Source organism: Lonchura striata, chromosome 12 (genome assembly GCF_046129695.1).
Source record: "Lonchura striata isolate bLonStr1 chromosome 12, bLonStr1.mat, whole genome shotgun sequence".
NCBI classification, from domain to species: domain Eukaryota; kingdom Metazoa; phylum Chordata; class Aves; order Passeriformes; family Estrildidae; genus Lonchura; species Lonchura striata.
In genome coordinates, this window is record NC_134614.1 from 22,890,042 (window position 1) to 22,914,848 (window position 24,807).

At 45.8% G+C, this 24,807-nt stretch overlaps 1 protein-coding gene across 1 annotated transcript in view; it reads left to right on the forward strand.

Moving 5' to 3' along the window:
• The window catches only part of ITPR1 (inositol 1,4,5-trisphosphate receptor type 1), a 157,320-nt gene that overhangs the window by 9,159 nt on the left and 123,354 nt on the right, over nt 1–24,807 (forward strand). The window contains exon 3 of the mRNA XM_077786196.1: nt 2,511–2,581. Coding sequence (XP_077642322.1) covers nt 2,511–2,581 — 71 coding nt within the window. The remainder of the gene's footprint in view (nt 1–2,510; nt 2,582–24,807) is intronic.

The following is a 24,807-nucleotide window of genomic DNA, read 5'->3' on the forward strand; positions in this document are numbered from 1 at the left end:
CAGATTGCATCTGATAAATGGAGCTCCCAAGCAGGGTACAGAGACAGCATCCTGGTAAGTGCCTCGGCAGGAAAGGATGGGCTGGAATCTCACCTGAGTGACTCCAAACTAACTTGTAGGTTTAGTCCTCTAGCTATTAGGATTCTGGAAAATAAGGGGGCAGAGAAGGAAGCAGACACTGAAGATGCACCATGATCTATTATAGGAAAGAGAAGAAAATATGGGATGCTGCCAGAAAGGAGAGAAGGTATGATAAAAGCAGGGGATGTAGTAAGTAGGGTTGGTCGAATAGTATTTGGCAAATGTATTTGACAAATTTCCCAGGTCCTCGTCAAATATGCCACGTGCACTCTGCAGCCCTGGATCAGCTGTGGAACGGGCCAAATACTATCTGCTGAACACTGGCAACGTGAATTATCCCCTCCATCTGCCTATCGTTTCTCCTCCCAGTCCTGGAGCGAGTTTGGCAGTAAATAACTCCAGCCCAAGTAGAAAGTTGTTCTGCCGTGTGGTGCATGATGAACAGTTGGCAGTGGCTGTGGCTTCTGATGGCATTGCTGATGTTTTTCACCATGGGTGGTCCTTGTGGACATGACAGGCCCCAAGCACGTGTATTTCCTAGGCTCGATGAGATGTTCTCATGGCAGGCCTAAAGACCCCTCAGTGGTTGAGCCTCCTCTTTGATTTGGTTAGTGCTGTTTTAAGGTAACTGCATTATATAATGGCCACATATCTCTGAGCCTAATTTGAGCCAGAAACCCTAATTGCTATGTGAAACATGAAATGCATTATCATCTTAATAAGCCTTGGTAATCAAATTAGTTTTGTCCCATATTTAATTTAGTCTTTGTCCTGGAGAAAATTAAAGCAGCAAAGGAAAGATTTGGTGTAATTGTCCTCCAGCCCATGTGGAGTTTTGACAGTCTGATGTCATAATGATGTGTAATGACTTGTTATGTGCTTCCTGAAGGTTGAGGAGCAGATACCACTCTACATTCTAATGCTGTCCTAAATCTCTGAAGAGTCTTCCTATTGAATATTCCTATAGCATGTTGCTTAATGAGAACTTTACTCTTGCCGTTTCCCAAACTCAGTGCTGTCATCATGATGATTACTGGTGTACAATATATCCTCTTTTGTGTTTCTCACCCTGTAAAATTATCCTATTACTAGTCTGGGAAGTTCCTCTTTACTTACAACTTAATCTCACATGAGAGGTATATGTTGCACTGAGATTATCTGTATGGGATGATCAGAGTAACCTATTTCCTTGCTATTTTTGGCCCTTTGTTCACCAGAAGCAAGTGCTTCAGCTCAAATGTTAATACCATTCGTGTTGGAGCACACATATATATATATAGTACTGAGTAGGGAGAAAATCCATGGGGAAAAAGCAATTCACTCTGAATGTTTGCATATGCAAATTTTAGATGCATAAAACTGTTGAGCCCTCTTAGTTTCTCTGACCTCTTAATTTTCATGCACTTCCTTATTTTCTCTGATTGTTGTCTCAAGATGCTCCCTGCATGTGAGCAGCCTCTGCAAGGAACAACTCTCATATTCTAGGTCTCAGTCTTCCTCAAGTTGATTCTGCATGAGAATGGACCTCTCAAACCTTTGACCTTGGAGTTTTACTTTCTACGTTTGTGTAGAAAGCCTCTTTGACAGATTGGTTGTAAGGGGCCAAATTGAGTCATTTAGGATCAAATCAAACCCCAAAGTGTTTGGGTACAGGTGCAATTTTCCAGTTTGGAAAAGCCCAATTCCACCTTGATCCAAAGCTGCTCAGCAGAGCAGTGGGAACAGGAGCTTCCTAACTATTCCCTTTATTCTCTGGGATTTCAGCTGACCCTGTGGGGTTGTGCAGGGACAGACAGCTCTGTCCTGGCATTCCCTCTTGGAATCTTTTGGGTTTGCTTGTCCAGCTCCCTCTCTTCCTGGCAGAACAGGAGGAGGTTGGCTCAATCCCTCAACTCACCTGGTGTTGGCTGCTGAGCAGGAGGGGGTGCATTTGTGCCTTCCTTTCTCTCAGGAGTCAATTTTTATTGTGGCAGTGACTGTTCCTGCCATTTCTTAATACTTGAGGCGTTCACAGGGTCAGTGTCCAGTTGGCACAGCTGTCATATTTTCCTGTTCTCTATTCATACAAATATTTGCAGCGTGACTCAAATCTGTCCAAGAGGCAGGAGCTGTCCTGAGGCTGTCTGTCACCTCCCTAGAATATGGGCTGTTCTGTCTGCACCTCGAGCAGGGCACGTAAGGATGATGCAGAACACAGGAGCAATGACTGATTTATTGTCCCACCTAGCAGGAGCATAGCTCTGGGCAACAGTAACAATTAGCTGCATGCTTCTTGGAGAGATCTGGCATAAGTTGGCATTTGGGGAATGTCTTCTGCTGAAGTGGCCACTCGGATGAAATATTGCAAGTGAACGACTTTGGTTTTGTTGGCGAGGCTGGAAGGGGCTGCAGGGGGATGGAATCTCACTTCCCTGCTCATTTCTTTGCAGCCTTGTGGATGATCGGTGTGTTGTGCAGCCAGAAGCAGGTGATCTTAACAACCCACCCAAAAAATTCAGAGGTAAGTTGGTCAGACAGCTCCTCCCCCTTCTGCTTAGGAAGGATTCTTCTTCGTTTTGTGCAGTGATGTGTAACAATTTCTGACCTCTGTGCTTTCTGTAGCATATTTTAGTGTCATCTTCTTCCATGAACGACAGCTCATGAGGAAAATGTGTGTGTTGGATGTGTGTGGGACTGTGGTGGTGTCTAACCTGAGTCAGCCCCTCCAGTGGGATGGGGGAGAGAACTGGGATGGGAAGAGTATTCAGGTAGAGCAGTTCAGTAGATAAAGGAAAGCAGAATGAATTGATTCCCCATGCCCTATGGGCAGGCAGGTGTTGGGCCAAGACAAATGCCACCTCTACAGGCACTCCCAGCTCTGTATCCTGGTGGTGCCCCATGGTCTGGGACATCCCTGGCCTTGGCTGTGCCCCCCAGCTCCTCTTGCACCCCCAGCCCTTGCAGGGGAGGTGAGGAGCAGAGATGTGCTCAGCAGTAACTGAAACATCCCTGTGTTAGCAGCAGCTTCCAGCACAAACCCAAAATCTGGCTCTACCAGCTACTGCAAGGAAAACAAACTCTGTCCCAGCCAAAGGCAGGCATGAAGAAAGCTTTGTGAGAGGATGGGGTTGAGGTTGTCAGTTGTTCGCCTTTCAGATCTGCCCAAATGTTCACAATCCCTGGGAATTTGATTTTTCTCCATTCTATCACACATTCTTTCTAATTACCCAGTACTAAACCTCAGGGAAGAGGAAAATAAAAAGGAGCAAGTGTTTGCCACAACTATTGTTGTCTGACCTAATTTGACATGAGCTACCTTGGGCTTTGCTTTTTCATTCTGCCAGGAAACTTAGGCTCAGTGATAAGGAATTAGTGCTCTGCTTTTCAGTTTGGCCAGGACTGACTTCTGCAAGAAAGGCCTCAGGCAGGAAGAGAATCACTTGCTGGGATTTTGTTTGCAAAGACCTTGAATTCTTTTTTCACCCCTGGGTTGCATTTTTTACCCAGAGGATAACTCAGCCAAATATTTGACAGTTTTACAATTTTGGTCTGGATTTTATTGTTTCAGGTGTAGCAGCAACTGCATGTTTTGTTTCTTTGGATGAATCTTTTTTCCTTGGTTATGCTTTGCCTTTATCAGGCCTTCAGAATCACCACAATTTTATTCAGGTTTGGCCAGAACTGCAGGTGATTGCCCTTGAAAATCATGTACAGTGTGTGCTGCTAGTTTTGCTTGCTGTTATTTGGGCTGTTTTGGGTTTTTTTTTTTGCCATGACATGATGTCACATATAATGAAACTCTGCTTTTAAAGCGTTGCTGAAGTCTGTGAGCTCTTGTTGGTTTTTCTCCCTTTTTCCTGGAAAACTGAAGAGCTGATAATTGAAACACTAAAGAGGCAACCTGGGGAAGTTTCAGCATTCAGTGGTAAGCTCTCCAAGAAAGAACAATGTTGTTCTGTGGAGCAGAGCCTTGGCTTTTGAGGCATTCTTGATGTTAAAATTGTGTGGAAGAATAAAAGCAGGTTTGACTGAGGCTGCTGGGTGCAGGAGGAGGAGGGAGGGAGAGAGAGAGAGAGGAAAGAATGAGAAAAAGGCAATTCTTGCTAGCACAGTTTAGGAACTGCAAGTACAGAGAGACATTTGTCTGACATAAAACACCGTGGTTAGACATTGTAAATGTTCTCATATTACTTATAATTTATACAGGGAGAAAGAATGGTGTGAACCTTTTCCAACCTTTGTAGTTACTTCAGTGAAGCTTTCATGGGGAGGTTTATGCTTAATGGTAAATGGCAACAAAAGTCATAAAATTTTAGCAGGCTTTTCTCTTATTTATACACATACTTTGTAAGTGTAGTCTGAGATAAAATGCTTTCTGTGATAAATATGCTCAGAAGAAGTAATAGTGGAATTTATCACCTCATCTTCACCAGGAATGGAAAATACTCCATTTTTATGCAGCAGTTGGGTGGGGCTTGGAGCAGCCTGGGGTTTAGGGGAAGGTGTCCCTGCCATGGGGGGAACATGGGATGAGTTTTGGGGTCCTTTCCAGCCCAAACCATCCTGTGAATCGTGTTGGTCACACAGCAGCTGCAGGCTTGAGGCGTGGGGTCAGGCACTGGTGGTTAGGAAGGAATGTTCAAAAATCTTCCTGGAGTAAGAAGGAAATGAATCAAATGGAAGTGATTTGGATTCTACCCTTACAGAGGACTGGGAAAACACTTCTGTGGTTCTGTGACCTGGGTTATGTCCCTGTGCTCCAAGGTGTCCAGATGCAGGACAGTCCCCTCCTGCGAGGGACACTGAGCCTGTCACCCGTGGCCAGGCTTGGGGATCTTTTTTGGTACCATTTTTTGAGATGTGTCATTCTGAGCTTCTTAGAGCAGATCTGTCTTCCGTGGGCAGGTGTAAAACTGTTGTAAATACAAATTTCATGCTTAATCAACGTGAGGAGAGCTCTCTAGAAGCAAGATTGACTGCTTAGATATGCATAGATGACTCCAAGAAAATTCAGTGTGAAACTCAAGCCTGTCTATCCAGTGGCAGAATGAATCCACCCTGCTTTTTCCCCTAAGCACAGGTGCTTCAGGTTGTAAAAAGTCATGTTGCTAAAGCTACATTTAATGCCTTGCATCTGGTGGCAGCAGCAAGACCCTGCTCTAGAGGGTTGGGGATTTCTTTCTACTTGAGACCCTTGAAATGGAGCAGAGCTGCTGTGCAGAGTGGGGGGTGTGTGCCCATCCCCGTGCCTGCAGAGAGGGATTTGGCAGCAGTGCTTAAATGAGAGTATATTGAACTAAACACTGCTAACCTGTTGGAACCCAAAATGTCCCTCAGACATTTTGGATGTTCCTGGCCCAGGTCAGAAGCATTTGAGACCCTGGCAGGCAGCTGCAAACAGCTGTGATTTTGGGTTTGAACATGGAACGATTTACCAACCTTGCAGGGAGAACAAGAAGCCACAAAAGTTTAGATATTAGAGTAGAAGTAGTCACAAAATAGAGGGAAGAATTTCTGAGTGCTGTACAGGGGGTTTGGTTTTGTACATGGGGGTCAGAGGTTTTAAGATGAATTTGGGATTTGGGCCTGCCCTGTCCTCCCTCTTTCTCCTTCCTCACCTCCATGTTCTTGGTGATGTTGGCACTCACAGATTGGTTTAGAGTAGAAAATCACCATTTAATATAGGGAATAGGCATTGGGGAAAATCTGTAAACATGTAACACGTAATGTACCATATAAAAGATAGAAAAGCACCATTTAATATAGGTAATAGGCATTGGGAAAAACTGTGAACATGTAACATGTAATGTACCATATCAAAGATAGAAAAGCACCATTTAATATAGGTAATAGGCATTGGGGAAAACTGTAACCATGTCACACGTAATGTACCATATCAAAGATAGAAAAGCACCATTTAATATAGGTAATAGGCATTGGGATAAACTGTAACCATGTAACACGTAATGTCCCATATAAAAGAGAGCAGCAGCCCTGGGTGGGAGAGAAGAAGCAGTCGGGGTCAGAGAGGATGTCAGGGTGTGTGTGTGCCTCTGCCTGAGCTGTGAGCAAACCACAGCAGCCCCAGGAGAAAATCTTTTAGATAACTTGTAATAAACTGCCTTGAGACAACAGAAGATTTCTGAGCCTTTCTTTGGAAGCTCAGGTTGGAGGAGAGACTTTTCCAGCACACGGAGCCACCCTGAGCCAGGGTGAGCTCTGGCAGGATCCTGCTGGTGGTGTGAAAATGGCCCTGCCTGAGCAATGTGCTCCTAAAAACAGCCCCATCCCAGCTGAGGTGGGGTTTGTGTGCTGGGAAATCCCTGCTTGGGAAGGGGCAATGGGGATGTGAGCGTGGTGGGACAGCAGGGCTGGAGCTGGGAGGGATCCTGGGGACCCCAGGACTGCCTTTGTTGGCAGAAGTTGTGGGAAAAGTTGGCTCACAGATGGAGCTGCTGGTGGGGGAGCCCTGGAAAGGGTGAAGTGCATGAGGCAGCCGAGAGTCACAAAGGGTTGGAGTGTGGAGTAAAAGTCTAAGTGAGATGGTTAAAAAAAAAAAAAAGAATTCCTGGGTTATTAGATGGAGAAAAGTGAAGTGCTGGATTTGGAAAGAGCTCTAGAGGAAGGTAGTGCAGCACACTCACTCCTGTGAGTGCTTACCTCCATTTATTTCACATGTTAAGTGCTGTGGTACCTCTAGGTCATCAAAATATTTATTTGATCACTGGAAGGTGTGAAGGCTGATTATTTCCCTTACTATTTTCCGTCTCAAGCAGAATTATTTAGCACCTGAGGTCAGTGGTTTGAGGTTGTATGGCAATTATGGTCTGAGATTCTGTGGATTTTTTTTTTATTCTGGCTTTCTGTGTCCACTTTAAATACAGTGGTTTCAGTGTGTTTGGGTTTTTTTTTCAAGTACAGCATTTCTCTGGCCCTTCGTGCCTCCAGCTCCAAACAATTCAAAAGTCTTCTAAAACTGCTTTTCAAAATGTGAAAACTGAAGAGTGCATTCATTAGGGCGTTTTTTTTAATGATGTTAATATGCAAGAGGTTTTTTCTTACTAAGTGTTGTAAATGTAGTGTGTACAGATGAGATTCCTGGAAGAAATCCTACTTGTATGAATCTCCAAAAAAAGAAAGAGTGTGACATTCCCTTCGTTATCTGCAGCTCTTTAAACAGAGAAGACATTTAATATTTTTATTAAGCCCTAATTGCCATTTTTGAGTGTGGCTCCAGCTGAAGAGTGGCTGTAAATGCATTTTTTTTTCACGTGCCTGGATTGATGTGGGAGCTGGAGCTGCCCCTCAGCTGTGTTTCACTGGAAGGTATTCCTGCTGAAACGCACGCAGAGCTGCTGATTCCTGCAGGGCAAGGCAGCCCTGCGTGCTGCTGGAGCTGCAGCAGGGATGGGGCTGCTGCCCTGGGCTGGGGCTGCTGTTCTGTGCTCCCTGGCAGCTGGGCTGTGCCTTTGCAGAGGTTTATTTGTGTTCATTGGTGCTGGAGCACAGCCCTGCACCAAGCCAAACGTGTTTGTTTAATGCAAGACACTGCTACTACAGCAAAACAGTCTGGCTGACAGGCTTCTCAGGAAATTCCTTACAGCTCTTTATTTGGGATGCAGAGCTGCCTGCCAGCCTCCCAGCAGCTCTGCAATAGCTGCTGGAAACTCTGGCAAAAAGGGCACTCACTGGGTTAATTTGTCCAGCAGCTCTCCCTCCTTCCAGAACATTGTTTTAGTAGTTGCTGGGCAACACTCTTTTTTTGGCAAGATGTTCAAGGAATGAACCCATATCTTAGACTTAAAATACCCTCATGGCGAAGCAGAAGAGAGGAGTAGTTCAAATTCTGTTTGTTCTTTTGATCCTAATCCACGCTGTGCTCCTGGGGCTGCTGCCTCTGCAGGTGTTGGGGGCCAGCCTGGGGCTGCAGCAGGAGGAGCTCCCCAGGCAGCTTTAATTTACAGTGATATGGGTATAAAAATGTATTTACTATGGATTATGGAATGGCTTGGGTTGGAAGGGACCTTATATTTCATCCATGTCACCTCCCACTGTCCCAGGCTGCTCCAGCCCCAGTGTCCAGCCTGGCCCTGGGCACTTCCAGGGATCCAGGGGCAGCCCCAGCTGCTCTGGGCACCTGTGCCAGGGCTGCCACCCTGCCAGGCAACAATTCCTTCCCAACACCCCAGCTGTGATGGATGTTCTTGAGTTATCCCTGTGCTCAGCACTGATGAAGTCAGTGTGCTTCTCCCTGGCAGAAATGTTTTCTGTTTTGTCCTTTGTAGCTTTGCCATCACTTATCTGAAGACTCCCCACTCCTGCTTTGTGTTGCATGAAAGAAACTCCATATGAAGGAAAAATATGAAGGAAATCTGTGATTCATGCAGGTCTGCTGGAGGCTCTGGAATTCTGTTGCACACATACACATTATTTACCCTTATTTAGCCAGGGCAAGCTTGTTTATGCTTTGGCATCAGGGCTGAGATTAGGGATTCTCTCAGCTGGAGGGTCCATATGTAACTTTCCCAAACACTTCTGAAAATTAAAAAACAAAGCTAAAACAAACAAGCAGGTGTCTCTGCCTGTTGGTTTTGGAGGAGTAGAGCAGCAGGTAGTGCCCTTTGGGGTGGTTCAGGGCCACCCTCTGTGCTCATCAGGAATTTTCTGTGGGATCAGGATCAGCTTGAGGCTCCTGTGAGCAGCCTTGAATCCTGGTGCCCTCCATGCACACTTTTCCTGGTCTGCTGTGGTGAAAGGGATGATTTCAGCTTTTAAAGCTTGGATGTGAAATAGCCTGAATTGTTTGACTCTCTCAGCTGAGCTGGAGTGGGTGTTCTGCAGAGGTTTGAGCTGGGGTGATGGTGAAGAGGATGCACAGCCAGGTCTGGGCTTCTTTTCATGCTGAACATGGAGTTTCTAATGCTGCTGAAATGCTTGGATGCATTCATTATTAAAGTGCCTGGATTCCTTTAAGAAATATTTAAACTAGAGTCTAAATATGGCTTCTTTATTTCCCCCTCTGATAGTAGCAGTTCAAATAGCAGGATTTGTTTTTCATGCAGGAAGCAGAACTTTGGGGAGTGCCTGAGTGCTGAGGCCAAAGCCTTCTTGCAGAGACATCCATCAGTTGCAATAAAAACTCTTTTCCAATTTTGAGATGTCCAAATTAGATTAAAATGCCTATGCTGAATACCAGAAGTAGAAAGTGGAGCATAATAGTGAATACCTACTAAACAACTTCTGTTTTACAGCCAAACACCATAAAAGAATAAAGATGCCTCTTACTTTCCTTTTCAAAAGGAATAAAAATCAAAATAAGAAGTGTAAAATCAAAATAAGTTGTTTGATGGAAGAGAAAAATGATAAAAATACAATCTGTTGTTGTGTCTGTAATTTTTTTATTCAAAATTGAAGCATTGAGCATTTTGAGTAAAAAAAAAAAATCTTTCAGTCTTGCTGAATTAGGATGTAGTTAAATCTAAAATACATTTTGCTGCCTTGATGAGGAATCTTTCAGTATTTATAGATCTGCTCTAGAAAACTGCCAACTTGTATGCATTTGAATTTGCTGCCCTTTATAAGATGAAGAAATCCTGAATCCTGTCTCTGAATTGTGAAACTTTAGCCCACTGCAGCCTACGTGCAAGCAGATGTTGGGGACAATTGTCACTGCAGCATTTAGATATTTTAAAAAAAGCTGGGAAGTTGGAAGTGTTGCTTTTCCATGCAGAGAAGTTTGCTTCATATCTGCCGAGGCTTGGGATGCCCTGACTGGGGGGGATGCAGGAATCAAAGGCAAGGTTGGTTGGGTTTTTTGTTGTGGAGGGTGACTTGGAAAACTGCTCTTATTTCATTTCCCACATCTCTTTCAGTGGTTGCAGACAGGTTTGTGGAGATTATTTGTGATGGAGGAGCAGGATATCCCAGAGGCATCCTGACTCTGTGGTGCTTTGTTGGCCAGAGGAGCTGTGGCTGCCCTGGCAGTGTCCCAGGCCAGGCTGGACAGGGCTGGCAGCAGCCTGGGACAGTGGGAGGTGGCCCTGCCATGGCAGCCTGGGAATGAGATGGGATTTAAGGTCCCTCCTGACCCAAACCCTTCAGGGATTTATTGTAAATCAGGTGAACCTGGTGGGGAGAAATGCTGATGTCGGAGTCCAGCTCAGAAGGCTGAATGATTTCTTTATTATAACTATACTATAATACATTAAATATACTATTTAAAGGAGATACTAAAACTACAAACCTACTTGTTCTAACTCCCATATCCAACTCCCAACTCGTGTCCCTCTCTGAGAGGTTGGGTGGATTGGATTGGCCACCAGCTCAAACAATCCTCACCAGAATCCAACCAAGCATCACCCCAGGGAAACAATTCTCCAAACACATTCCACATGGGAAAACAAGGAAGAGAAATAGAAATTGTTTTCTCTTTCTTCCCTCTGTGCTCCTCTATGAAAAAGCCCTGAAAGAGAGAAGCGTGTGCCTGCCACAGGGATTCTGTGTTGATGTGCTTAGCAGAGATGAGTGGCTGAGTGATCCCTGGGGTTTCATTAAGGAGTTGGGATTTTTTTGTGTCCCACTGATGGATGGGAAGGGTCTGTGTGGCACAGATTGAGAGGGGCTGTCCAGCCTGGTGTGACAGCTGGGGACAGAGGAGGGGCTGGCTCTGAGCACAGACACTGCTGGGCTGTGTTTCCCTGCTGCTCTGTCCTGTGGCCAAGCAGCTGTCTGCCAACTTGTGGGCTCCAGGTGCTTTCATCTGGGATGTTTTGCACGGGGATGAAGGCAGAGCAAAGCCCCCTTGAAACAGAAAGTGCCATTAATGTGCATAACTGGAACGCTGTGTGAAACCCAGTCTGTTGGTTCAGGTACAGCAAGGAAGGAGGAGAAATTTAATTTATTATTATCTCTCTCCTGGGGAGAAGTTTGATCTGTGCACTTGGTCCCTCTGCAGATGGAGGTGGCAGTTCCATCTGACGTGTCCCTGTGTGGGACAAGGGTGGTTGACTGTGCCCAAAACAGCAGAAAGAAGCAAAATTCTCTTTTGAGCACTTACTCATTCTCAACTCTTGCAGCTGTGAGCCTTTTCCCCGTGGAAAGCTCAGGGTACTTCAGGTAGGATCGAGGAAGGGATTGCCAAAAAGCAATGCTGAGCTATTAAGTAGAGCAGTTCTGTTAATAAACCTGGTCCCAACCTTGTAGACAAAAGAATACTGTGGCTTTGTTGCCATAGTTTCAGTGCAAAATCTGACCTTAGCTACAATAACATTCGGTTAGAAAGAACTAGCTAATCAGTTTTCTAAAATTAGTGTGTTCCCTAGTACATAAGCCAGTATGAACAGGATATTTAATGAAATATTATACTTAGTCACAAGAGCCCAAGGGAGTGAAATGCCTTGATGAATTGTGGGGGTGGGGTGACATTGGTGCCTATCTTTTAATATAGCAAAGTTAAGAAAATTTGTGGTACACTTAATATTCAGAGTAGTAAAGTGTGTTCTTCTGTGCAGCCCATGGATTTTGCTGTGCTCCTTTTGGGAGGCTCTCAGAGTCTGTTCTGTGAGCTGGCAGGATTGGGGTGCTGGGGCGGGGGTCTCATCAATCCCCAGCACTTGCAGAGGAGCTTCAGGTAAACCTCAGGGTGGGTGCTGTGTTTGCTGCCAGCACAGCTCTGCTCTGCAGGGAAAGGATCTCACTCCTTTGGAAGGATGCAGATGGATAATTAATCAATTGTGTGGAAAAAACACCCTGGGTGTGGGGACAGAAGTCTCCCAGGTACTGGGAACATCTTGAGCTGTACATTCATTATCTAAAGTGCTGAGAGCCTGAAGGGAGAGCCTCAGGTAAGGTGTGGGGTGTAAAATCCTGCTGGCAGTCCAGAACACCCCTCAGAGTGCATTTATTGTGCCCAGGCTCACTGACCTGGCCCTGGGTGTGATTTTATCCAGCTGTGGTATCCTGGAGACAAAGATTTGTTTCTTTGCAGTACAGGAGCTGTGATGATTGTTATGTGCAAGTTGGTTATTTGGGTATAATTATAAAAACTACAAAATAGGTGAGGCTGGGGTGGGAGGCTAGGTGGGCTGTCTGTTCTTCTATTTGGAGTTTTTGGAGCTGTGTTCACCTGCTGTTGCATGCTTGAGACACCAAAATATGCAGGGAAAAGTTTTTTAGACTAGGATCATTAGAGGATGCTTCCCAATTTGGTGGGAACTTTGGGAATTTGCTAGCCAGTGAGTGACAGCTGCCAGTGGATCATCACCTCTTGTGGCAGGGCTTTGTAACTGAGGTTAAAAGTGCTTGTACTCAGGCAGAAGCAGCTGTAGCTCCCTTGAAGACAATCCCAGGGCTCAGCTGTGGGCTGTGCTGTGCTGGGTGTGTGGGAGCACAAAGCTTTGGTGCCAAATGCACTCGGGTTTGGTTGAGAAAAGCCTTTGCAGCTGGGAAGTGCTGACACTTGCAGGGCTCAGCCTCTTGGCTCCCTTGCCTTGATGATTCCTGCCAAGCACACGGGGAAGGTGTGATCCCTGCTCCTCCAAGTCACACCTAGATTTGCATGCTGATGCTTCAGGAGTTCTGTTTTTAGGTTTGCCTTCCCCAGTGAGCTTTAGGGAGCCACATCTGGCCTCTCAAGCTTTTTCCCCTGGAGCTGTCTCTGTGGCCAGGTTTGGTTTCCTCTCATCCCTTGACTTGCTGTGGTCTTGAGGTGTTTGGTGAATGCCCTGTGACACCCTGGGCAGCTCCTCTGTGCCAAAACCTTCAGTCTCTTCTGTCATCTCCCTTCTCTTGCTTTTAGGGCACTGTGAAGTTCTGTGCTGCTTGCAGTAGCAGGAAATTATAGGACAAACTTCAATTCTTTTGCTTAAAAAATAAGGCTTTATACTTCAGAATGAGTTACTGCAAAAATATTTGCAGTTCAGGTTATTTACTTAAGAAAACAAGAGGTAAATATGCCGAGTACCCTTATCAAGGAGGCCCTACAGGTGCTGTGTCCAAGTGCCACATGGAAGTCATTAGTCCAGGAGGAACCCAACCCAGAAGTTAAATAATTTCACTTCTGATTCTCTGGGCAGCCTGTTCCTCACTGAGCAAGAGTCCTGAGTGCAGTGGTGGTGTCTTGGGGAGGTAAAGCTGCGAGTGCTTGTGTTTGAGAGCAGTCAGAAGGAAAGTGCTGAGGCTGCCAGCCATAAAAATGTGCTGTGATGGAAGGCAGACCTTGCCAGGTGTCCCCAGCAAACACCACACCCTGTGCCCCTCACACATCTATTGTAAATGCAGGAGAACTCAATGGCAAGAAATGACAATGTCTGACTCAATTCAGAAGGCTGAATTATTTCTGTATTATAACTATGCTAAAATACATTAATATGCCATATAAAAGGAGGATACTAAAACTACATACTACTTTATCTAACTCTATTTCTAACTTTCACACAACTCGTGCTCCTCTCTGAGAGCCCAGCCCCAGGTGGGTTGGATTGGCCATCAGCTCAAACAATCCTCACCAGAATCCAACCAAGCATCACCCCAGGTAAACAATTCTCCAAACACATTCCACATGGGAAAACAAGGAGCAGAAATAGAAATTGTTTTCTCTTTCATTTCTCTCTGTGCACCTCTATGAAAAATTCTGAGAGGGAGAGAAATGTGCTTGCCACACACATCTCCCTCCCTTCCCACCCTGCTGGAGATGGAATATTCTGCCCTTCTCCTTGCAGGATCTGGATTCATCCTTCAGTGTGAAGTGTGGTACTTGATGTGTCACCACCTGAGTGTGATCCCTCTCCTCCAGCTGCATTCTGCACATTGCTGGGTGGAGATCCAGCTGCCAGTGCTGATCTCTCAAGCTCCTGGTGATTTGGGGCCGGAGTGTATAAAAACCTCCAGACTTCTCTGCCTGACTTGAAAGTTTGTGATCCAGACTCCAGGGAACAAGTGAGCTCTTGGTGAAGGTTCTTGTCTCTGAAAACTGCTTTGCATGTTTTTGCTATCCAGAGAGGAATTTGCTGATTTGAGGTCAGTCTTGAAAAGCACCTGACTGGATCTTTAGGAATAAGTTGTTTCCTTGCTTGGCAGCTGGCTGGCTGGGGGGAGGGAGCTGCAAAAATTCTGGATTAGCTTTAGTGGCCCCTGAAAAATGTGTAAAAGAAGCCTTTTGTCTCACACGAGTGTGAAAACACCAGAATAGCCATTACAGATTGACACTGACTGCAGTGTTCCTTGAAAATTTTATTCTGATGAACAGCTCTTCAGTTAGAGAAGAGAGGAGCTCGAGGGACTTGTGTGCTAGGGCTAGCACTTTTTCATCCCTAATTTGTGAAAATAGTCAGCACTGAGCCCTCAGTGTTGGCAATCATCATCTGTTTTGGTTATGCAATGTACAGAAGTTCAGGGAAAACAGAACTCCTTGTGTTGTGGTGGAAGAGCCTTTCTGTAGCTCTCAGTGAGATGTTCAGAGGAAGAACTCTCCTGACAGCAGAGAAACCATGACAGTGCTGAAAACACTGCCACAGGATCCTCCCTGCCTGAACCACAGCAAATGATGCCTGAGCTGGCTTTTATTGAGGCTACAGAGCTGTGCTATGCAGCAGCAATCTGGTAGCACTTAGACCTTGTATTTAGTGAATGTCAACCCTTTTATTTGTCGAGGTTAAAAATTATACAAGGAAAAAGTAAACACAGAACTTGCAGGCATGAGGAAGTGAGGGAACTGGATGAGGGAGCAGCCATCCTGAAAAGGAAAAAATCTGAGCTAGAGCTGCAAAAATGCTTTCCCTCCCTCTGGAGCAGCACGTGGTCTCCAGCCAGCACCAGTTGGCTTTGAGCAGCCCCAGGGGCACAGCTTTGGGCTGGTGGTGGCCCAAACCTCTGGGAGCCAGTCCAAAGGGGCTGCTTTGGGCTGGGGATTCCAGCCCTCAGCTGCTCCTGCTGCCATAAAGCTGCATTTTATCATCAGAGAAAGAGCAGTAAGAATAAATCTCAGCGTTATTAGAGTGTGAGCAGCAGCAGGGTGGAGGGAGGAAGAGTTCAGGACAGGACCAGGGAGGGCTGAGCTGGGTGTTGGCTTTGGTGCTCTCCCAAACTCCTGCCAAGAGCAGGAATTGCAGTGCTGATCTGGCACGTGCTCCAGCCTCCCAGCTTTGATTTACCAGCACCAAGTGGTGCATCTGTGATGCTGCCTGCTCACAAATGGCTTCAGCACAGAGCCTTCCTCAACCACAGCATTCTCATCTGCATTTAGCTGCATTTTTATGGCAAACGCATCCAGGTGCCCTTGACTTCTTGCTCATGTCTTAACACCAGGATTGAGCAAAGAAGTTTTTTGGAGCCTTTAGTGCAGCTTTACTGGGGGTAGTGTTGACTTACTTTGTTCTGACCTTCAGAAGTGTGTTTTCCTTGTTGGTTGGAAAGCAAATCGTGTCCCCTTGTTTAGGTGATTGCCACAAAAACTGATCAGAAATTGAGGTTCTGTAAGAGTGACTCGATCACCACATTTTCCTGGGAAATAAGAATTGTGTGTTTGCTCTGGGAGCATTTGGCAGTGTTATGGGATGGTGGCTCTGCAGGGAGAATAATCCATCCCTGCTGCAAAGTGCATCCTCAGTAAACAGGAATGGCAGCACCCTGAGCTCCAGCCTTGGCGACTGGAGGTAAATCTGAAGGCAATATAGATTTTACAAATAACGTTCTTGGTTGGCATTGACAAGCTTTAAAATAAGTGAAGAATTTTTCCTCCCACTCCCTGTCAGGCAGATGGCCTTGGTCATGAAAAATGACAATAAGGAGAAGATCCTTCAAATATGATCTATCAGATTTAATCCCAAATATAATTTTTTCCATATGCAGCCTGTCATGTGCTGCAAGTTTTTGTGTTCTGAGATGATTTGGGCAACTTGACAGATGATAATTCTGCATTGGGATCAGAATTTGCCTGTAGAGAACTCTGGGCTCTAGCAGCTTATTTGTATTGCAATCTCCTTACAGGTTCATGTATATATTTCAATATGTATATATAAACAAATAAACATTGTAGGAGAAAGGAGTACAACACATAGAGATGATTTTATGTTCAATTGTAGCAGCTTATGCTCTGAATATCCACTAATACTTCACAGCAGCTCCTTTTAATCTTGATATCATGGTTGACATTTAATTTGTAGCTTTTATCTGATGCAAAAATAACTGAGAAGGATGTGTTTATTTTTTAGTATTGAGTTGCAGTTACCTTGAAAGATCAGAAGGCATCACCACAGCTGCTCAGTGTTCGCAGTCCTCCGTGCTGAGCAATACTGGGAGGACCATGGAGGCAGGGAGAGCTGTGAAGGGAAGAAATGTGATTTAATCTGTGCCTTTATGTAGTGTTTGATGGAGGGGAAGCCCTGCAGCTGTGCTGAGGCTGAGCTGGTCCAGGACGTGTTTCCAGAGGGGTGTCACAGTTCCCTGTGCTGCCTTTGCACCCACTAAATAGAGAGGGGGGACTCGTGTAAGGATGGGAGGAAAAATCTTAGCAAGGTTTTGAGATGTGGAGTCCACATGGAGTTCTTACTCTTCCCACTAATGAGTAAAGCAATGTTCAGAATCGAACAGGAGAAAATATTCTGTTCTTCCAGCTTCTCCATGAATCCCTTACTGAGCAAAGATATGAAAATACTCAAGTTTTACATTTTCTGAAATTCAGCAGAAAATAAAAAGAAGCGCTTCCCAGAACCTCAGATAAAAAAAAAATTCTTTGAGGGGGAAAGAAAATCATAAAAATGGGTTCTTGTTTTCAGACCATTTCCAGGGACAGGGGATTTTTCTGAGCACAAATTCCTTTCTTTGAGCTTTCAGTGTTATTTTCATACCTGATGGCTGCATAGATTAGTGCTGTGCTGAGGATCTTTGTGATCCTTGACCAAGGTTTGTTCCTGCCTCAAACCAGGGAGGGATTGAGGGGAGCCCTCTGCATCTCACACTGAATTAATTCCATCTTGCTGTACCTTGTGTTCCCTCCAGGTATTTGCACTGTTTACATTTGCTGTTCTTTCTTGTGCCTTTGCTGGCTTTGCCCGTCTGCTCTGGGTTTTTAGAAGTCTGCTGAGCCTGCTCCTTGCTCTGATGTTTAATGCAGGATTGAAGTTAAACACTGTGTTGGGAGCTGGATATCAAAGTACTCAAAACCCAAAAATGAAAGGGAAAAAAGAGTGAAGTAAAGAAGCTGCAGCCTTAGACTGAGAAACTTAGGAACTTTCAAAGAAAAACTTTTATCTGTCAGATTTTGACGTGCCTGTCACTTGATGTTCCTTCCTTCAAGTCCTGGTTGGAGGCTCATTTCAGAAAACCACAGTGACTCAGCTACTTTGAATATCTGTTCTGTGGCGCGTGTTGGAAGCTCCCAGAGTTTCTCCCGCCTCCAAATGTGGTTTTTATTGGTGGATAATTCACTGGCAGTACCTTGTGCACTGTGCTAATTTCAACCACGCTCCAATATTTAGATTTTTAAAGTGTAAAGGCATAGTGCCATGATATCAATAAGTAGAAAGCAGAATGTTTGTTTATAAATATTTATTATTTTGCAAGTGTAAAGGTAAGCTTACCTAGATTTTTGTTCCAGATAAACGCTGAGTTCTCTGTACAATATTAAATGTTCTTGAGAGCGAGATTTGCCTTGTGCTGTTTTATGTCCTCAAGCTCTTTGGGAATGGTGTGGAGAATTGGTTCTGGACAGAGCTCTTGCTGAAACAGGTGATGTAGTGAGAGTTCTGAATGTACCAAAGCGAATTTTTGAGCAGATCCTGTGTAAATACACACAAACCAGAGCTAGTGGAGTGTCCAGGAAAGAACCACATTGCCAAAGACCACCCTAGGCCAGGGGTGGCTCAGTGTGCTGGAAAAGTCTCTCCTCCAGCCTGAGCTTCCACAGAAAGGCTCAGCAGTCTCTGGTGTTGGTCTCAAGGCAGTTTATTGCAAGTTATCTCAAAGATTTTCTTCTGGGGCTGCTGTGGTTTGCTCACAGCTCAGGCAGAGGCACACACACACCCTGACATCCTCTCTGACCCCGACTGCTTCTTCTCTCCCACCCGGGGCTGCTGCTGTCTTTTATATGGTACATTACGTGTGACATGGGTACAGTTTTCCCCAATGCCTATTACCTATATTAAATGGTGATTTTCTATCTTTTATATGGTACATTACGTGTTCCATGGTTACAGTTTTCCCCAATGCCTATTACCTATATTAAATGGTGATTTTCTATCTTTTATATGGTACATTACGTGTTACATGTTCACAGTTTTTCCCAATGCCTATTACCTATATTAAATGGTGCTTTTCTACTCTAAACCAATCTATGAGTGCCAACATCACCAAGAACATGGAAGTAAGGAAGGAGAAAGAGGAAGGACAGGGCAGGCCCAAATCCCAAATCCATCTTAAACCCTCTCACCCCCATGTACAAAACCAAAACCCCCCTGTACAGCACTCAGAAATTCTTCCCTCTTCTTTATAACTACTTCTACTCTAATATTTAAACTTTTGTGACTTCTTGTTCTCCCTGCAAGGTTGGTAAATCATTCCATGTTCAAACCCAAAATCACAGCTGTTTGCAGCTGCCTGCCAGGGTCTCAAATGCTTCTGACCTGGGCCTGGAACCTCCAAAAATGTCTGAGGGACATTTTGAGTTTCAGCACCATGTGGCTGTGGTCAGGCTGCAGTAACCTTTTTATCCGTGTTTAACACTCCTGAGGATGGCAGGAGTAGATGCTCAGGGCTGGATATTTGTGATGGTTGGGAAAGGAAGGTGTGCAGTGGATCAACCTTTTCCTCAGACATGGATCCACAGGAGTTCTTCTCCATCCGTGATGGAGCTCCGACAGGCTCCTGGGAGGGCTTGCTGTGCTGAGTGCCACCACCAGCTGCCAGCTGGGGCTTTTGGGGCTGCCAGGGAGCCAGTCCCACCTCTGGCTGCAGCAGGCACATTCTTCCCTCTCTCAGGATTTTTCATAGAGGAACACAGAGGGAAGAAAGAGAAAACAATTTCTATTTCTGCTCCTTGTTTTCCCATGTGGAATGTGTTTGCAGAATTGTTTACCTGGGGTGATGCTTGGTTGGATTCTGGTGAGGATTGTTTGAGCTGATGGCCAATCCAACCCACCTGGGGCTGGGCTCTCAGAGAGGATCAGGAGTTGTGCTGCCCTGGCTCTGCAGGAGCTCCTGGTGCTGCTGGCAGCTCGCAGTGCTCCTCTCGTGTTCCTCTCCCCCAATTTCCCCTGTGCAGGCAGGGTTGCCATGGAGGAGAGCGTGGGGTGGGAGTGGGCAGGAGCAGCTGCTGCAGGGCAGCGGGGGAGGATCCTGCAGCAAGGCTGCTCTTGCAGGCAATCCTGGGAGCTTGGCTGGCCAGAGCTCCGTGCATCCCTCGGGGAGGCTCCGTGGGCTGTGGGGAAGGGTAGAGTGGAGCTCTCATGAGAGCCAAGTGGCTTTCCCTGCACTGCTCAGGAGGGAGGAGGTGATGGCCTCATGGGCATGGTGATCTTCGTGCACCTTTGGGTTTGGTCAAGTTCCTTGTCCACCCTGTGTGCATTTCTGAACTGTTTGCACCAATTTAAAAACATACTGGATGATATAAACCAATTTAAAAACACACTGACTCAGTGCCCAGGGTTTAGTGGATGAGGAGGTGCCTGCTCAGAGGTTGGACTTGATCTCAAAGGTCTTTTCCAACCTGGTTCATTCCGTGATTCTTCCCCTTTAAGGATGTGCAGAACAACTCTGTTACTTCTTTGAAAGTCCTCTGCAAGTTTTTAAGCTGCTGCTTTTGAAAGTCCTCTGCAAATTTTGAATCTAGCAAAAGGGTGTTCTGATGCTGAACTGACAGATCCATCTGCTCCATCACAGGGGGTTTGTCAACAGTTTCAGTTTAAACATTTTTAGTGAAAAAGTTGATTTGTGTATGTAACAGGCATATGGCTTGAGGCTTGTACTCAGCAGCTGTTTGGGTGTATTTATTAGGAAAAACACCATGCAGGGATGTTGGTAAGAACATCTTGTTCTCTGGGGTGAGGTGTTTGGGGTGTTTGAAGTCACTCGGAATCCACGAGCAGCCCAGGAGTGCAGGCTGGAAGCTTTCTCAATTCAGCGGTCATTTGTGTCCCCGGACGTGGGACACGGTGTCTGAGCGTGTGGGCAAGCTGATGACAACTTTCCAGACATGTTATATCACAGAAATGGAGATAATGTGCATGAAAACTGTACCACTTGGCAGTGTCTGTAGTAGTGCACTTCAGGGCTGAGTAGCAAACCCGTTCCATCCCTTTGTGCAGTGTTCTGTCCCTGCTCTGAGCTGCTGTCACATTTCCAGCCTCAATATTGCCCTGTAAAAAATTCAGGATTATTCTCAGAGTCAGGGAAGCAATTTGGCTCAGTAACTGCTCTGCAGTGCACGTGATTCTCCAGCAGCTCATCTGTTTCTCCTCAAATACAGAGTTTTTTGTCACATTTTTAACCGTGCTTGCAATGGCTTCACCAAAGCCTTCAAATCTCTCTGAATGAGCAGGAGGGGAAATCTGCACAGTGGAAGTGCTGCCACAGGGCACCAGTGACACTTGTGTTCATTAATGCTTCTCTGTTTCTGCAAGAGCTGACATGGTGGAGATACAATTCACTGAGTTGGTGACAGCCAATATCTTTTGTTTACACCCATAATCCTTTCCTGAAGAAGCTTTTCATCTCACGAGTAGTACCGCAAGTGCTTGTTAATAAAAAATAATGGATTTGTTCTGTAATACTTAACGTGCAGTTTGTGTATTGAGTGGGAAGTGGCAGACTTCTGAAATGTTTTCAGTGAGCAAAGAGAAGACATGGTTGGGATCATGAAGTTCACCTTTTAAAAGTCCAGAGACTCGGCAGACAAATTTGCCTCGTTGCTCCTGGTGGTGTCCTCTGTGCAGCAGCTCAGTAAGATGGGAAATACACATGGAAAGTCCCGAGTGCTCATCAAGATCAAAAAGCTCAGGAAACTGCAGATAATCAGCTTTCACATCTTTTTTGTGTAGCTTTTCTGGGTTTTTTTATATAACTTCCTTATCCTCAGATGATTTGAGGGGAATTTTTGTTCTGTTTGTGCCATTTATCTTGGAATAAGGTTCAGGTATTTCATCAGGACAGTTTGCACTTTGCATGATGGAGCCTTTGGATAACATCAGTTATCCGGGTTTCATTTGGGATTTGCTTAAACAGTTATTTCTGAACCTTATTTTTTTGAGCATCTCTAATACCAAGGACAGTTGCAATCCAGATTTCATGACTTGTGTTTGGTTTCTCATGTGGGAGTTGCTTGTTGGATTGAGCGGTTGAGAATCTTGTTTTTTCCCAAGGTTGAAATTGTGGGTCAAAATTATTCCTGTGGTGTGCAGGTGAGTATCACAGTCTGGAGCTGCCTCGTGCTGCTGCAGTTTTCTTCTGGAGTCATAAATGTGGGAAGCATTGTTTTAAACCTCTGTAGGAGAGCTGGCAGGGGCACTGAGCCCTCCTGGAGCTGAGGGTGCCAGGGGCTGGGTTTAGGGGCTGGAACCAGCCAGTGGCACCGTTCACTGTGCTGAACTTCTGAGAACTCCTCCTCAGTTTACAGCAGAACCAGAGAGGGCTCCAGGAGCTTTTGGAGTGCTCCAGCCTGGCTGTGGAACCACCAGGGCTGGGTCCTTCTGTGGGACTAAATCTGAGAGTCATGGCCCTGTGCCACCATTTCAGGATGTCCCCACCAGAGGCTTTCACCTCCTGCTCTGTGCCTCTGTCCTGCTCTGCAGACCCACAGTTCTAAATGGGTATTATGGAATCTGTGGCATAGAATCAGATTTTTTTTGGTCGCTTATGCTGTTTTTGAATGCCAGGATTTTGTGCAGAAAAGGAAAATCCATCTGAAACCTGATGAAATTAATCTGAAACCTGAAATCCTGCAAATCAAGGCACAAAAGTGGTGTAGATCTGGAAGTAGAGACTGAACCACCTGACACAACCAGAAAACAGTTCTAATGCAATTATGATACAGTTAATAATTGGAAATAAAGACAGTGATTGAAACAAATGAAGGAAGAGAACGGAAAGGAGCAGACAGTGCTAAAAGAAGATTTCAGTTAATTTTTCTGAACATGGAAGGTTATTTCTGCTTTGAGGCTACTGACAAGGGTGGTATTTGTGAGCCAAGATGACTCTTTGCTGACTCTGGGTGGATGTAAGTGTAGGATGTTTTCAGTGGTGCAGCTGGTGTTATTTAATAATTCTCCCAGCCCATCCATCACTTCTGAATCCAGCATTCTCTCTCACTGATTCATGTGTTATCATTGTGTCAGTAAGGCAGCTTGAAAGATGGCTGAAAACACTGAAAATACCTAATTATTATTCTTTGAGGAGAAGGAAGTTTTTAAATAGCTGTAGCACAAAAAGCAGCTTGAATACATTTATTTTCTGTGGAGTTCTCAGGCACACACACAGGATATTCTTTTTACTGGATGTTTTTGTCTCTGGGATTTCAGGGCAATAAGGGAGGCATTGTCAGCACCTAAACCAAGACTTCTTTGCTTTGTAGTCACACATGGAGTTACAGAAGTGAAACTTGTGGTTTACTTTGCAGGTGTGTTTTAACTCCTGGGCTTATCCTGTGAAATTTTGGTGTTCCTGTGGGCTCTTAAAGCCTGTTCTCCTCAGCTGTGATAAACCAAGGAGCCAGAGAAGCTGCTCTGTCTGTTGGAAAATAGACACCAAGTTAACAGAGTGTTTATTTCTGCAGAAGGCTCACACTGGGAGCATGTATGAAACAACCCTGAGATGGATGATAGCATGTTCTGCTTCTTTTGCTGGAAGACAATGAACTAGTAGAGCAGGCAAAAATAAATTGAATTACATCCATGCGTTTAAAAAAGAAAGGGGGAAACAACAGTTCAGTTAAAGTTGAAAGAGGAGCAGTTTCTCTTTAGCAGCTCTGTGTTTGTGCTTGTGTGGAAGCACTTGGGCAGCTCCTGGTGGGACTCACAGAGCATCCCCAGGATCTGGGGCTTTCCTTGCAGGCTTTGTCTTAAGCTGCACAAAGGGAAACTTGGGTTAGATGTTAGAAAAAAGTTTTTTAACAGAAAGAATGATGAAGTTCTGGAATGGCTGCAAGGGGAGGTGGTGGAGTCACCATCTGTGGATGTGTTTAACAAAGCCTGGATGTGGCACTGGCTGCCAGGGTTGAGTTGAGTGTTGGGGCTGGGTTGGACTGGATGATCCTGGAGGTCTCTTGCAGCCTGGTGGTACTGTGGCTCTCAGGAGCTCCAGGAGATGGCAGGTGCCCCACGGGTGTGTCTCACAGTCTCTGGGGTGTGTTTGCTGGCAGCCCTGCAGTGCCAGCCCCACAGACACCCCGAGGACGTGCTGCCAGCGGGGTGAGCCGCCTGCAGGCCCATCCTGGCGGGCTCTGCTTGCTCCCAGGGTCACGGAACATGTGCTGTTCCCATCTGCAGTGCAGCCCAGCGGGGCTGGCTGCTTCCCATCCATCCTGAGCTCCAGCTGTCTGCGGATGCAGCGGGGCTCTGCTGCCTTGGCTCCCGCCGCTCGCTGCCCTTATTTGGTAACGCTCGGCTCTTCAGCTGTGCCTGCAAGAGGCTGATGCACTGCTTTAGGGACTGTTTTCCACTTTCATTTTTGATCCCTGAAGCCTTGGATTGTGTTTCAGCAGCGGTGCTGGCACAGCTGAACTCTGAAGTGCTGTCAGACTGGAATATTGTGCTTTTTAGAAGTGCTTGGCTGTTTGACTTTTCTGCTTTGCTGCCGCAGAGGCGATATATGGCAGCACTTGTGTTTACGGGGTGTATACACCTTGTCAGCATAACCTGCTTATTAAAATGACTTCCAGAGTGCATCCTTCAGCGCTGGGATTACGTTGTGGGGGCCAGGTTTTAATTAGCTGTATGATTTGTTGGCCTTTTCCGTGCTGTGTTCCCGGGAGGGGAAGCGGCGCCCAGCGCCGGAGCGAGCTTGGACAGCTTGAGCTGCATCACTTGCTAGGGCTCAGCAGAGCATCTCTGGGCCCCTGCCAAAAAGGATGGGGACTGTTTAGAGTGGAGAGAAGGGAGAGGCCTTCAGGAGGTGAAAGACTCAAGCCAGCAATAGAAAGCAAGGAATCAAACTTCCAGACTCAGTGCAGATGTGGGCAGGGCTGTGTTGCTGGGTTTGCCTGGGAGTGCAGCACAGCTGGGCAGCAGGACTCTGCTCTGCTCAGCTCCAGGCTGTTGTTTCCTAGAGTTGAGGCAGGCCTGGGGTTTTTGTCTTTATCTTTGCTTTATTTAATCAATTTCTGGAGGGCTGAGCATCTGTGGCAGCTCAAACCTCCTGGGTGCTGCCCGTGTCTGCCCACAGTGTTGGTCACAGCTGGCTGTGCTCTGTGAGCTCTGCAGAGGTGACACCAGCTTGGGAATTCACTCAGAATCTGTCAAAAACTGCTCTCAGTTGGCTGCATCCAGAGAGGAGGAGGGTGGGCACGTGGCAGTGCGATAGGGAAGGATCCATGGTGTGGGAACTGTGGTTAGAAGAGGAGTTGTCAGTGCTGTGCTGTGATAAAAAGTGCAGTTGCTGCCTTGGAAAATACAGAAAAAGGAGCACTGCTAAAAAACAGTAATTATTTTTTCCAGTTTTGCTTTCTGGCAGAGTCTCAAGTGAAGTTTCTTGTACTTCCAGAAAGTTATGAGAGAAAATCCAGGAGGGAAACGGGCAGGAACGCCCCTGACCAGTCTTAATAAC